The 15933-nt window shown below is 42.4% G+C and overlaps 1 protein-coding gene across 1 annotated transcript in view; it reads right to left on the bottom strand.

The window, feature by feature from the left end:
• Window positions 1–15933, bottom strand: part of NWD2 (NACHT and WD repeat domain containing 2) — a 179423-nt gene that overhangs the window by 95636 nt on the left and 67854 nt on the right. The window contains exon 2 of the mRNA XM_015076960.3: window positions 9520–9608. Within this exon, the coding sequence (XP_014932446.3) occupies window positions 9520–9608 (89 nt within the window). The remainder of the gene's footprint in view (window positions 1–9519; window positions 9609–15933) is intronic.

The following is a 15933-nucleotide window of genomic DNA, read 5'->3' on the forward strand; positions in this document are numbered from 1 at the left end:
AATCAAGTCCAGGGAGGACTGGCTGAGACAAGTGGTCATACACAATCACCAGAAGGCTCCAAGAGTATGACATAGGGTGGGTGATGCCTCAGCCAAAGCCTCATGGGGATGACGAACTGCTCACACCTGAGGCCTCTATGTCTTGGAGACTTAGCCTCTGGACCGCCCTAACAATTATGATGTGATAGTGAAGAAAACTAAACCACGGAGTAAGGCAGCACCTTGGACTTTTCAGGCCTAATGAACGTGGAGGCAGAGGGAAGGGAGCAGTTGTTGGAGGCAGAAAAAAGAACCGCAAGCTAGAAGCCAATGGCCATGGAGTAGAAGCTGGAGAAGCCCACTCCATGAAGGGACAGCAGCTAGGCAGCAACCAGGGACCGGCTTCCTTTGGTGGCAGGTCCACAGAGCAGGTGTCCGAGTGAAAGACCCAAAGCTGGCTCTGTTCTCGTCGCTGGGATTTCAGCAAGCACCGCATCGGAGCGCACCTGTGCCTGTCTTGCTACTCTGACTCCCTGCGTTACCTTCATCCTTGCTCCTTCTAATCTATTCACAACATGGCGGGCAGAGGGAGCTTTTTAGAATGCAGATGTGATCACCAGAACTAAGATTTCCTCCTACTCTACCAGATACTACACAGAGTAACTTATTTACTCCTTAAACTTACGAGACAGACAAGAATACTGTCTCTCTTCTGTAAATGAAAAAGCTGAGGCAGAGAGAAGTAACCTGTGCAAAGCCCCGGAGGTCGCAAGTATGGAGGTGGGATTTGAACCTGGGCTGTTTACTTTATGGTACTTCCCATGCTTCCTATCAGCCTGAAGATCGGATCTAGAATCCTGACTTGCTCTATGAGATCCTCCATGATCTAGTCCCTACCCAACTCCCTACCCTCATTTCCTATCACGTTCCCCCCTCACTGTTCATGTTCTAGCTATGTATATGCCCTTCACACATGTGTTTGTACAAGTGTATAAATATATATTGAAATGTACACATATATTTACATAGATGTTTATATTTACATACCTGTACCTAGCCATACACATTTTTGTGAACATGTGAACATAAGAGGCTTTTTGGTGCAATGATTGAAGAGCATGGACACTGGGGCCAAACTGCCTTGGGTCAAATCTGACTCTGCGGCTTACTAGCTATGAGATCTCTAGCAGTTATTTACTTCTGTATTTCTAAGCAACCCCAGGCAATAAAATGGAGAAGATGGAATTTACCGGCTAGGCTCACAGCAATGATTAAACACGTTAAAGTACACACAGCACTCAGGGTAAGTGCCTGGTAGGCAGTGAGTACAGCATAATGTTCAAGTTCTTTTCCAAACTTGCCTATGCAAATATGTTTTTTCTGCCTGAACTTTTCTTCTTTTCAACGTGGGCATCTGCATCTACCCATCCTTCAGGATTCAGCTTAGACATCAGTTCCTCAGCAGCCGTCCTGAGGCCTCAAAGTTTGAGGAAGCCTCCCACTGCGCACGCCCAGAGCACCCTGTGTTCCCTTTGCAGCCAGCATCACTCTGGTCACCACCGTTCATGACTCCACGAAGGCAGGGACTAGGTTCGTTTTCAATACTGTGGTATCTGCTGCACCCACAACTCTGCCTCGTGCAGAGCAAGAGCTCAGTCAATGTCTGTGAATAAATACATGAGGCCCATGGGACCAATGACCTAAATCTGCCCTGAGGACTTGAGGTGAGACATTAGTGAGGAAGTCTGGACTTGAAGGTTAAATGTACAGGAGGCTGTTCTTCGGAGAAGAGGGACTTCTAGATAGAAGCTCCCCAAAGACAGAAATGTGACAGCCTGTCCATAAAGAGATGATGAGGTCACAGCATAATTAACTGTGGAAGCCAAAAGAAAATACAGATCAAGTAGAAGAAACAAGAAAACTGAGCTGAAGTTACTTTTTCGATGGTTTACAACTAATTATTGACAAATCAGATCTCTTAAATAAGAGTGCTCTTTCTACGGCGCAGTCTTGTTAAAAGGTCTCCTCTCTCTACTATAAGAAATAAAAAATGAGGATAGGAAAAAATAGGTGCCTTGCGTTAAGAATCTGAGAAAGGCTTCACGGTGATTGTACCCAACTGGGACACGTAAATGTCACCTGCAAATGAGGATCTCTCATTCTGCTTCCTGGAGGACTAATCTTCTTGGGTGATTTTCAGCGTTGGGGTAATCAGCCAGCCACAATTTAGCAGAATTAAATGTTCAGCAAAGTATATAGCTCCTCCAGTAAATTCTGGAGCTCCCCCACAGTGCCACTGCTCTATATTTAGGAGAAATATTAGGCAGAAGATTGTCTGTGCACACCAGGTAAAGGAGGAACAAGAATACTGTCTTGGGAAGTCAGGCAGGAGAATTCCAGAAGAGCCGCTCCGTGCTGCAGAAATGGTGAGCCAACACTTACAGTCACACTAGAACAATGAAGGTCAGTTGTGACATACTGCTTTCCTTCTCTTTCTCATCTCTATTAATCTTCCTTCCCTCTTGTAACCAATGGGCTCATGGATGGGAGAAAGATGATGTCACACACTTATAATACTTCTACGGAATATCAAGTTGGTAAGACCTGTGCAGGCACTGATGGGCAGAACTGAAATGTGAAGTGAGCTAGACAAATTGAAGTGCTTGCCTGAGTGAAACAACCTGTGATTCCATAAGAGGATATACATTTCACTTAAGAAGCACGCATTTGATTAACAGGAAATGGAAAAGTCCATCAGTTGACAATGTGGAGAAAAAACCAAGGGCATCACAACACAGCCTGTCAATTATAAAGCCAATGATGTATTCTGGCAACTCAGGAGGCAAAGACATTTTGAGATTTGTGAGCAGGCAGACGGCTGCAAGGAAAAAAATCAGCATAGAGCAGGAGGCTGGGCTCGACAGAGCAGGAGGGCTGTGGCGGAGGAAGAGTGGGTGGGGGCAACCGCGGATGGACCTTCGGTGTGAGACCAAGCGATTGCTCAACTTGGTAATCGTTAGCAAGGTGAAGGTAGTGTAAGACGCATGGAATTTCACTCAGCCTACAACTCAGATACATACAGAGAGCGCAGCTTCTTAATTCTGTCTAAGACCAGTTTGTGCCTCCTGTCCAAGTCTCCACCCTCTGGCTAGCACGAGACCGTGAACTTTCAGTTTTATCCAATTTAAACCTTAGTGTAAACTGATGTTTTCCAGGACTCTGGTAGGTGCTTATTCTCTCTTGGATCAAAATGCCGAGTTTCTCAAAAGACATGGCTTCCCTGTTCCCCTGCTTCTTTTCCCTAAGATGATATCCAGGTAACCTCATATCCTGAAGGGAAAACATGAGAGTGCTTGGGCATGGCCCCCAGGTGATGCCCACTGGCTGCTGGCATCATGTCACCCAGGGACTGGTCTTTCCCTCTCAGCTGGGTCAGAGCCTCGTGTTGCTCTCCAGCCAAGCCAGGCCAGCTTCCCCTGCTGTGGATGAGCTGCCCCAAGCCATGGGCCCATGCTCCATCCAGTTTCTTCACCACGGCCTTTTGTGCGGCCACCTCTTCCGGTCGTGGAGACTAGCACTGACTCTTAACTCAGAATATATGACACGCAATAACTGAGAGCAGCCTGGGAAAGTTAAGCCTAATCGTCACTTGCTGCCACAGCCATGATGTGGCCAAGCCCAGGTCTGTTTGCAGGGTTGGGGTGGAGTCGGGGAAGGGTGGTTACTGTCTGGCCATCTCTTTCCAGAGTCCCAAGTAGAGAGCACAGGCAAGGTGCCCTTAGTGCTACCTATTTTCCCACTCATTTTCACTTATCTAACCCATGGCCCCTTCTCTGAAGCAGAACTCAAGGAAAGGAAAGGTATACATGCTGACTCTGCCTTTCTCTCTCCTTCTATCACTTTCCAGGAGGCTACAGGGGGAGGGTTCTGGTTCTGCCTTATGGACAAACTCGGCCCTTTTCTCTACACTTTAGACCTCCAGGCTCAGAGTCCTACAGTACTGGTCGATGTGCTAAAGGATTAAACGAATTTTGCAAAATCTCTCAAGCCAACAGCCTGACCTTTAAGGTTCTGGTCTTTCTTGTATGCGGCACAGTATTTCCTAACCATTCTTCCCGTTTGTATTCCTTCTGTACCAGACATTGAGCACCCCTCAGACAGATAGATGCCTCTGGTCAGAAGTCTCCTGCTGTACTTAGAAAGGCAAAAGAAAATGCACATAAATCATTTCATTACACCGGGTTCTTAATCAGGAGAAGAGACTTAAAAAGGCGAGAGGCAGTAACAAATGAACATTGGCAGAGTGCCTTCCACGTGCCAGGGTCTTCGTGTCATCTCGTGCCTTCGCAAAACAATCTGGGAAGATAAACACTACCCCCCATTCATTTTACAGAACGGTCAACTAACGTCAAAGAAATCAAGCAATTTGTTCAGACTCACAGAACTGGTAATTTGCAGACCCAGCATTTGAATCCTAGTCTTTCTAACAGAAAAATTCATGCTGTTTCTACTACACTCCATAAATGACATAATTCACTGTATTCTACTGAATCCAAAACATCAGGACTTGTAGGCTGCTCCAATACTGTATGTTCCACTAAAAACACAAACGCACTGCCAATTACATCAGGATGTGCTATTTGTAAGATGAATTCTGATTTCTGAGAAGTAAAAATGTGAAAAGAAACAACTTACAATGAATTAAATCTGATAAATACTGTTTAAGGAAGATGATCTGAGCAGCTGTGGACAGTATGGACCAGAAGACAAAATGTCCAGTGCTGGGAGAGAATTGGAAAATGCCATGGTCATTCAGCATCTAAGAAACAGAAGGCTGAATAAAGACAGAGCCTTGTGAAATGGGAAGAAAAAGGTGAATTTCTAAGAAATGCTGTGGCAGGTGAATCAACAAGAATAGGGGCAGTTATAAAAGGTGAAGAATGTGCTGGAAGCTAAGATCTTGAAGTTTTGAAGACTAGAAAACAATAGCAATTGAGAAACTGGACAAAAGGAGAGGGATGGCTTCCATTTCACATATATTAACATTCCAAAAATAGAGACTTATCTTCATGTAACTCTGGAGGGAAGAGAGCCAGATATGAGGACATGGGGATCACTCAGAGGCACCAGCTTAGGGGGAAGATAGCACTCTTACTGGGGGTCTAAGGATTAAAAACACCCGGGGTGTACTGGATGTTAAAGGCGAAGAAAAGGAACAGGTTTATGAACATTGGGGAATAAGATGAAGTGAGATCAATACTAGATGCCACTGAAGAAGCTGGTTATCAGAGTTTTTTTTTCTTTTTTATTTTTGACAAGCATGCACACAAGTGGGGGAGGGGCAGAGAGAGAGGGGAACAGAGAATCTGAAGCAGGCTCTGTGCTGACAACAGAGACCCCGAGGCAGGGCTTGAACTCGTAAACAGTGAGATCCTGGCCTGAGCCTAAGTCAGATGCTTAACTGACCGAGCCACCCAGGAGAGAAGATATTCTTAAGGAATGATACCGAGTCGAGTGGCTGGACTCACACGAAAATCACTTTCAAAATGGAGGTGTCCTAAGTGCCCATGAGTCAAGCACCCCCTCTAGAGGTTCCTGCCCTAACCTGGCTTACTCCCAGTTCAGAGTAACAGTGGGCGCTGGGTGGGGCAGATTTATATATTCTTAGTGCATACTAAGAATGAATGAATGAATATCTTAGTTTAAATGAAAAAATTAAGGAAACAGAGAAAAAAGCCTGACCAACAGGCATATATATATATGAGAGAGAGAGACAGTTTTAAGGCCTTGTGTAAAATGTAACTGTATATTCTACCAATTTAATAAATATTTAACTCAACAGCCTACTATGTGCCAGACACCTGACTTATCACTGGGATAAGATGAGTAAGACAATTCCAATCCTGAGAACTTGCAGACCTTAGAGACAGGTGATGCAGTCTCCTCACAGAGCCTGAGTGACTCTCTTACATGTCTTTTTTTTTTTTTTAACATTAATTCATTTTTAAGAAACAGAGAGAGACAGAGAATGAGAAGGGGAGGGGCAGAGAGAGAGAGAGGGAGGGACAGAATTTGAAGCAGGCTCCAGGCTCTGAGCTGTCAGCACAGAGCCCAACGTGGGGCTCGAACGCATGAACTGTGAGATCATGAACTGAGCCGAAGATGGATGCTTAACCACCTGAGCCACCCAGGAGCCCCTTGAATGACTCTCTTAAATGTAAATCCTATAACATCCTCCTTTCCCTTCTTAACCATACAAAGTCCTTAATCTTGGCCCACAAAGTCCCATATGATCTGAACCTGATGTCCTCTCCCACAAGGGTCCTCAGACCCTTTTCCTTGTTGCCTATGCCTGGAATTCTCCTACCAAGGCATCTGTAAGACTTGCTCCTTCATTTTCTACAGACCTCTGTCCAAAGGTCTTATTAAGGAGTCCTTCTCTGACTACCTGGCATTCCCTAACCCCCTTATCCTGTCTTACTTTTCTTAAAAGCATTTACTCAAGAAAATGCATCCATAACCACTGGGATATATTGTTTATTGTCTGCCACCCCCAACAATACTGGAAGCTCCACAAGAAGAGGGTCTGATTGCTTTGTTTTTGTGTTCCCAGCACTTGGCTGGCATGTGTTCATTGGTTAACAAACACTTCTTGAACAAACTGGATGCACTGTTGAGTTATGCCTAGGATTATAGGGGAGCAAAGAGGAGGGTACATGGCATATCCCAGGAGGGGCCAGAGGATCAGAGAAAACTTCCTTAAGCAAGTAATGTTGGACTTAGAATTCATTCATTCATATGGTCAGAAAGGCTTTCACTTGTTCAACACAGAGTTTTACTATGTGTCAGGCACTATTCTAGAACTCGGAGGGGAGCTGTCAAGAAGGCAGAGAAGTCCTTATTCTTGTGAAACTTACAATCTAGTGGGAGAGAGATAATAAGCAAGCCATTTTGTGAAAAAAGGCAAATATCCAGTGTTGAGACATGCTATGCAAATAACTAAAATAGGGTGACGTAAAAGAAGTCTCCTAGGTGCTTACTTTAGACTGGGTCGCTAGGGAAGTATCTCTAGGAAGTGGCATTTTTGTGGAGACCTGGAGAATAATAAGGAAACTCCCATGTGAAGATGAGGGGGGTGAACATTCTTACAGAAAAAGCACAGCCAGGGCAAAACCCTGAAACGGGAACAGGCTTGAAGGAACCACAGGGAGGACACACAGCTACTGGGCGGTGGTGAGGAGAGGGGCATGACTTAAGATCTATAGGCATAGTCTTAAGAATGAGTAGGACTTAGGGGCACCTGGGTGGCTCCGTCGGTTAAGTGTCCGACTCTGTCTCTGGTCTGATCTCACCGTTTGAGACCCGCATCGGGCTCTGTGATGACAGCTCAGAGCTTGGCACTCACTTCAGATTTTGTGTCTCCCTCTCTCTCTCTGCCCCTCCCCCACTTGCACTCTGTGTCTCCCTCTCTCAAAAATAAATATACATTAAACATTTTTTAATGTATATAACTGAATAAGTAGGACTTATTCAGGGAAGGAAGCAGGCTGCAGAGCGCACTGCAGGTGGAAAGGACAGCATAAACAAAGGCAAGGGGGCATAAAACAGATTGGTGCATATTTAAGTAAATCTAGGAAATTCACTTCTTCTGGGTTCAATGCACAGCCAATGATGAAATCCAGAGTAATATATAGAGAAGTTGTTTTTGTTTTTTGTTTCTTTTTTTTTCACGAATCTTCCAGCATCATATTTTGTTGCACTTGAGGGAAGAAAACCATCTCACTAGAAAACATATCCTTAGGGAGATCTATAAACAACTTACTAGAAGAGACTATACTAAGAAGTATATTTTTAGAAGATTCAGGTATTATATATTTGAATTCCTGCTAAGCTCAGAAGGTGGGAAGCAAATGCGAACTAGCAAACTTTCATTCCAAACACAACCTCAGACACAGAAGTGGTCACCACCCCCGTGTTTCAGACACCGGACTAAAGGAGTCACAGTGGAAAACCGGGCTTCAGTTCCAGCTCTTTTTTGCCCAGTGTGGTATCCACTGCTTCCTGGCATCTCAAAGACTCGTTCAATGCACCTGCCTCGTTCAATGATCCTTGCTGTCAATTTATTCTATGGACCCTGCCTTCTACAGTTTTCCTTTGGCTTTATTTCTCTTTTCCTGGGACTACTTATAATTTAGAAAATATATTTTTCTTCTTTTTCCTCTCAGCTAATCTTAATACCATGTTGTATGCAGGCTGGTCTGTAGCTCAACAACTCCCTCCCTCTACTAAAAAAAAAAAAAAATAATGCAAATCCAAACAAACTCAAATATGGGATTAACGTGCTTGGCCACATCTTTTTCTCTATAGTAACTGAGTCCCCAAGGAGTGTCTAAGTCTTTGGGAATCTTGACAGATCAGAATTTTTGTAGCAGTTGAGATCCTGTTATCAGTAGAACCAGATTCCCCAGGGAAGGCAGTGCTGAATTCACAACAAGGGATTTAATTTAGGCTCACAATTTATCTAGCAATTCGTGACTTATAAGTAACTGTTCAATATGTGTGTCATAATGGCCTGTTGCTGACTTACAGTATGCACAGAGAAATGGAGTCATTTTGAGACCAACTACTTTATCCATCAGATGAGAAAGCATCATTAAGTGTACCAAGATAAAATATTCAGGAGGAAATAAATGAAGGGTGAAGTTTTCTTCCACTAACAAAGATGCATTTTGCACTCTTATACCACAAACCTCTGGTACATCTTATTCCTCACTTAACAGTGGAAACATGTAGTTAAGATAGCACTGGAGAAGTAAGATGTCCATTGTAAATGAGGTTGAAAAATTATCTGTTGCAGGAGGCATTTACTTTTTAAATTTCTGGATATTCAAGATATGCCCAATGTTTTCTAATACTTTGTTATTAGGTGGCAAAATCCGTGGTATCTATAAATGCCAGGGTGTTCATGAACTTTAGCAATGACATGAAGAGTTACTGTCTCTTGAAAGGTTGATGTAATTTTTTTTTTTTTTTTTTTTGTAAATGGCAAATCCCTGAAATAGGAAAAAGGACATTCTACAATGCGAACAACAACTAAAAGGCAAGATAGAAAGCAAGGACTGGCCAGTTGCTCAAAACCAAACCAAACCAAACAAACAAACAAAAAAAACACCTGTGAGAAAGCTGGTCCCAATTTTTAGATGTAAAACCTTTCCAGAGACCACAGTCTAATAAGACAGGTGCTCAGCAACCTTCACCTTTTCGAAAATAGTGGAGATTGCCAAGAGGCAAATAAACATGGTTACAGGGAAAAGGTGAGACAATACCAGGCAGAGTCCAAGAAACAGCATAAAAGTGCAAAGCATCAAAAATAACTAAATATTTTATTTCCATTTTCCACTGTTCCTTTTTACCCATGCTTAAAGAAGTAAATTTTTTTTGGGGGGGCTTAAAACTTGGTTTGTAACACTGAAGCTGTGACAATAAACACAAACATTATTTAGCTAACATTATTAAAAATGAAATTAATGTCAGAGTTACCTGAAATTCTAATCCATAGTTTTCTCTGCAGAATTCTCTCAATTTAGGATACACATTTTCTCTTAGTGCCTGTCTTTCTGCTCCTGTGTCTGTGGTAGAAAAACAAACACATAGAGAGGGAGTTATGTCCACACATATGTATTTCTGGAAAAACAAGGTAAACTTACAATTAATATTAACATTAATATAACCAGATTGGGTGCCAACTGTGAAATGATGGGATATCTGACAAGCTGGGGAGCCCTGTTCCTAATAGGGGACAGGGAGTAGTGACCCCTCTTCCAGACATGCACAGGAAGCCTGAGGAACAGATGGGAGTCTCACTGGTCAGTTCCGTGTATGTGACAGGGCTGGGAATTCATATTTGAGCCTTTATGCCCACGCAGACCCTCACATGAATCTCTTAAATAGCCAGACGTGCTGTCTTTGGAAGAGACAGAAGAAAAAAATCATAGGGCTATTGGCTATGAGGTGTTTTAGCCCCATTAAGTGTAAAAGTTACAAAATCACACACACATGCACACACACATTAATTCAGTTACCAATTTCCAAAAAAATTCAATCTCTATCATCATGCCTATAGTACTTAGAACTAATTAGACTTTTACAAAATTCAGTACGGCATCCATGCAATCAACGCAACAGTGAGGAGGGACAAATTGTGGGAGCCAACATCCAAACTTGGTAGATTCCACTGGCCAATGGGTTAGCAGAGTAACGCCTGCCACCTGGGGCACAGGGACTGCCTGTTTATCAGAGAGGGGAAATGTGTCACATGTTCCACACCACGTAAAAACTTTAAAATCATGTTACAATTTACGTCATTAAAAAAAAAAAAACATACAAGAAGAAAGAGAGAACTTGAAACCGGAAGAACCACAGAGTATGTATGTATTTAATGGCAAGTGTTTTGCACAGAAAGGGCTTTCCAAAGCCACCTGTGCTGGGAGATTATCTGCATCGATGATGTCGCCGTAAAACGCTTACAGCAAAGACAGGCTGTTCCCTGCCCAACTAACTTCAGTGAAAGAGGAGAACAGAGATTTTAAAAATTAGGTTAATGTCTTATCCCATAAAAATTACCATTTGCCAAATGTACCTCAATCCCAGCCATAACTACAAAACATTTGCATACCGCATTTATAACTAAGAGCCAGTTTAAAAGACTTGCCTTATTATTCTCAAGTTTGTCTGTCCATGCAAATTCAACCATATGCTGTGCTGACCTACTCTACTTTCCTACTATTCTCAAGACTATTTTGAGATGTAAATAACCAATCTCAAGAGTCTGAAATGCAGCTGGAGGCTGACAAAGTGACAGAAACCCGTATTTACAGGGAAACCAGAAACTCAATACAAGGCTTCTAAATCACCATATGGTCCGAGTCTTTTCTAACCATAGATCCAGCATGGACCCTCAGTTTAAAAGGAAAGCTGGAGGACTGAGTGGTACATTTGAGCAGTGCCCACGTGCTGTTAAAGCACTAGTGGAGGCAGTATGCTAAGCTTTTACAGGGTTTTATCATCTCAGGATCAGAGCCCCATCCCCCTTCACCCCATTTTAAGGGCTGAAAACACTAACTTTGCAATAAAGCTGATTAATATTCAACCAATCTCTCTAAAAGGCTGTACATGTTTAAAACACAAGTAACAAAAGTCACTTTAAAAATAAACAAATATTGGGGTGCCTGGGTGGCTCAGTCAGTTGAGTGTCCAACTCTTGGTTTCAGCTCAGATTATGATCTCATGGTTTATGAGATCAAGTCCTGTGCTCTGCACTGACAGTGTGGAGCCTGCTTGGGATTCTCTCCTCCTCTCTTTCTGCCCTTCCCCTACTAGTGCGCACATGTGCACGTGGTCTCTCTCTCCCAAAATAAACAAACATTTAAAAATTAACGTTAAAATTAAACAACTACTACCAGATGTGGAAGCTGGAAATAACATGCATGATATAATATTATTACATAATTAAGTAAACAAGGGCTATTAAGGTATACTAATGTAGTATCAAAATAACATGAGAAACTATGAAATGATGGAAGGAGCAGAAATTATTTAATATGTTATTGTAACTCATTACTAGGTACAGCCATCTGAATGTGCCATATTATGAGGATAAGACAGAAATATAGTCTCTAATCTCTAATATTTACCAAATGCTTACTGTAGTCATGTATTAAGTATTTCTATTTATTCTAAGTATTTCTTAGTCCCTCTGACAACAACTCTCTGAAATGGGTAAAATTATTATTCCATTTTTTTAATAAGAGGAAACAAATACAGAGAAGTTATGAGACTTGCCTGAGTCATATGACCACTAAGTTAGAGAAGCTGGATTTGAATCTAGAGAGCCGTATGCTATAGTTCACTCTCACCAGAGGAAATATGCAAAGGTGCAAAGAAACAATCTTTGAAAATGACACATAGACTAACTTCACAGAATGGTTAAGGAATGCTGAACTCACCTCTCATCTGGACTCTGCCTCTCTGTTCTCATTCTTGCCCCCTTCAAACTATTCTCCACAGAGGAGCCAGACTCCTCTTTTACAAATGCCAATCAGATCACAGAAAGCCCTCCAGGGGCTCTGCAAGGCACTTGCAATGACATCCATGCCTCTTACCTTGAATGTTCTCCCTCCCCCAAAGGGATCTCTTACCACTACTGGATTACACACCTACTCACGGCCTTCATGCTAGCTGTGACTTCCTCCTGTAATGGTTAGTCCTGTGGTCATCTCAAGGCATCTCCTGTCATTCAAGTGTCAGTTTTAGAGCCACCTCCTCAGAGAGGCCTCTTTGAGCCCTCCATCTATGAACCACTCTCTGTCACATCACCTCTCAAGTCTTTTGCACATTACTCATCACTTTACTGTTGCTATTCGGTTACTATTTGTCTCCCCTACTGCAATGTGAGCTCAAAGAGTCAGAACCCTTCTGTTGTCTCGTTTACTGCGACATCACCAGTTATCAGAGTTATGCTCGATTAAGAAATGAGTGAATGAAAAAAAAAAAACCCACACATGCACCAGTGACCAAAATGAGCTGACAGGCAATGCTTCCTTGTAATTACCTCCGGAAACAGAAGGGCTTCCTACATCACAATTTGTCACTGGATGGACCCAGAATCAAGACTAGGGGAAATTCTGGGAAATAAACGATGTGGCTTATAAAGTTGGTTTCATGAGGTAAGTGAATGGGCTGAAATACTGGTTTCTTTTTTGGTTTCTGTGTTTCTGGCAGAACACATTTTACCAAGTCATGTTGACCTTTCCTAAAAATATGAAGAAAACATACGCACATATCTGACAGACGTTTTGTGTTATTACTTATGTTACAAAAAAGTCTCAGATTTTCCTATATTTGTATTAATAGGTGATGAGTGGCTCTGGAAATGGAAAAGTAATTAAGATAGAATGGATTAGTTATAATGGGTGGCAGATAAGCTGGCTTAATTATATTAAAAAACCTAATTCATACTAACAGCAAATCCGGATGGTTGGCAATTAAAAAAACATTAGAATGTCATAAACAGGAAAAATTAAGTTACAAAATGTCACACATAAAAAGAGACCTCTTTAAAAAGTGTAGGTCAGACACAAGGTATGTCATCATTTACTCTTTCTACATAGTCACTGCATCCATTTGTATCTGCCCAGCTCCTTAGCGCTTTGAAAAGATACATTAACACTTGGGCAGCACTACTAGGTTTTTAAGAAGTTGTTTTCTATAATTCCTCAATGATCTCAGAGTTAATGATCGTTTCTAATGCCGTGTCTGAGTTACCCACAGGAAAAGCCTTAGTTGAGGGAGTATTATTAATCAATACCATTTATCCCACTTCATGAGGGATTTAGATTAATTCCAAATTTCTATCAAAAATAAAAGTGCCAAGGGCCATGCCCTGGGTGGCTCAGTCGGTCGAGTGTCCGACTTCAGCTCAGGTCATGATCTCACAGCTCGTGAGTTCGACCCTGCACCGGGCTTTGCAGTGACAGCGAGGAGCCTGCCTCGGATTCTCTGTCTCCCTCTCTCTCTGCCCCTCCCCAACTCGTTCTCTGTCTCTCAAAAATAAACATTAAAAAGAAATAAGTAAAAATGCCAACACGACCATGTTGCACTGGGACTTCTTACTGTCCCTGCCTCACCCAAACTTAAGGCCAGGGGCATTTGATTAAGTCGCTTCCATCCGGGCAGCTCAGAAAATTCATTTAGGATCCAGCCCACACCCTCTGCTACAACTGTTGTTCCAGCCCAGCCTCCCAGATTTCTGTACATTTGCTCTTGCCTGGGTTCTCTTTCTTCCCCTGGCCTGTCAGTCAGTGATTCCTCTGGACACCCTACCTGGCTTCTGTTGTTTTTGTTTGGGTTGATTTCTTGTCTGATGGCTTCCAGAGGTTGGCTCCTCTCTACACCCTCTAAGCTCTCTGTGCCCAACCAGCCACGCTTACCCTTATATGTATCACCAAATCCTGTCAATTTGATCACAAACATCTTTTGAATCTGGCCACTCTCTAGTTTTGTACTCACCATCTCTCAACCCGAAGGGTCCGCAAGTCTCCTATTTGACTGACCTGTTATCTGTCCCTCCTCATTGCAGTCTTATACTCCAGAGAACAGATGGAGAGAAATCCAAGACAAAAGAAAAGCAATAACTAGTTTGATCAATGCAGGTCTTGGCTGGAATCTGGTGGCCCAGAAGATAAAGGCTGTAAAGTTCAGTAGACGTAAATGTGTTTTCTAGCTAAGTTCCATGTTCTACTGCTCTCTACCATGTACCCTCCTGGGTACATTTTCAGCTATTACTTGAACCCAACCCTTGTCCTTAATACATACTGCTTTCCATGCTCAGAATTCTTTATCCTTGCATCCCCTTTGCCTGGCAGACTTTGACCTTTCTTAGGCCCAATCAAAGGTAGTATACTTAGTGATTTCTTACTACTCAGAGGCAGGCATGCTCTGTCTAGCTCATCCCAGTGAGCACTGTGCTCACTCCTATGTATCATCATATACTATACTATAATTTTTAATTTGTCTCCCCTAATAGACTTGTGAGTTCATGACATGCTGGGACTTTCTCATTCACCTCTGCAATGTGGAAATTAAAGCAGACCCCAGTACACAGTCAATAAGTGAATGGGCAAATAGATGCTATCTACAATGAAAACATTGATTAATCCCAACTAAAGAATGTGTCTCCACAAAGCTAACACAAATCAAAATGCAATATCGTTTTCAAGTAATAACTGACTGTGTCTGCAGCATTAATAGTCATGTGTGAATGTGGGGTGATGTTACAAAACATATGACAGAGTTTGGTATAGTGGGGAATTTATTAGATCCTCAATAAAATTCACTAAAACTGTCAAAATAAGCATTTTAATTCTCTGTAAATTCACCAAAGACCAAAGGCATAAAGCAAACTGGGAAATGACTAATGAAAAACTACTCAACTCTGGGTGAGAACAGTGAGAATCTATGGGACTGTCCCATTCCTCTTTAACTGCCACACCCCTTCCCATGTCAGAGAAGGTCAAGCTGTGAGTATCAACAACTTCATTGCTAGAGAGCGCTTGCTTGATCTGGAGCGGAGCATGGGAACACTCCATGGCCATCCATGTTGTTGGCAGCAGCAGTGGTCTCAGAGGTAGAGAGACCTCTGTGGCTCAGCCAACCTATAGTTTCACCCAAATGTAAAAAGGAGACCAAGGAAATAAACAGTCATGGAAGGACTTGTTAAGTTCTCTGCAAATTCCTAGCTGATGGGAAGGCTACCCACAAACACAAGAGAGACTGAAAGCTACCCTCGTATTTGTGGCTGACTTTGAGCCTGTGTACATAGGCAGTGTAAACATAAGACTGGGTGGAAAGTAAAAGTTAGGATAGACTTAAACACTGGCTAAGCTTTGCAGGTGTTCCCCAGCCCATAGAAACTGGCAGAGAACAGAAGCCCTACTGGCTTGAGGCATTTGAGAAGAAACTCTTGAAGTCATTGACAGACATTAAGCTACAGAGAAAAGTGGGTGATCCCTGGGAAGTCAGGCATATCTTCATCATCACCACCATCACCATCAAATAACTGGGCAGAGACAGCAGCAGCCTGCACTGTGGGGAACCGATGCCATGGATTTAGTCCAGGCAAGTAACTAAACAAACAAACAAAATATGCCAACAAATTAAAAAACACCACTCAGAAGTAAAAATCAGAATCCAGATTTGTTACAGTGTATTACCTAAAACGTCTACTTTTTAACAAAAAATCTTGAGATATATAAAGAAACAGAAAAATGTGACACCTATTCAGGATAAAAAAGCAGTCAACAGAAATGAGCTGTGGGTGGTTCCTATATGAGATTTAGAGAACAAAGACTGCAAAACAGCTATTAAAGATGTATTCAGAGAACTTCAGGTCACCGT

The sequence above is a fragment of the Acinonyx jubatus genome, chromosome B1, assembly GCF_027475565.1.
Source record: "Acinonyx jubatus isolate Ajub_Pintada_27869175 chromosome B1, VMU_Ajub_asm_v1.0, whole genome shotgun sequence".
In the NCBI taxonomy this organism is placed as follows: Eukaryota; Metazoa; Chordata; class Mammalia; order Carnivora; family Felidae; genus Acinonyx; species Acinonyx jubatus.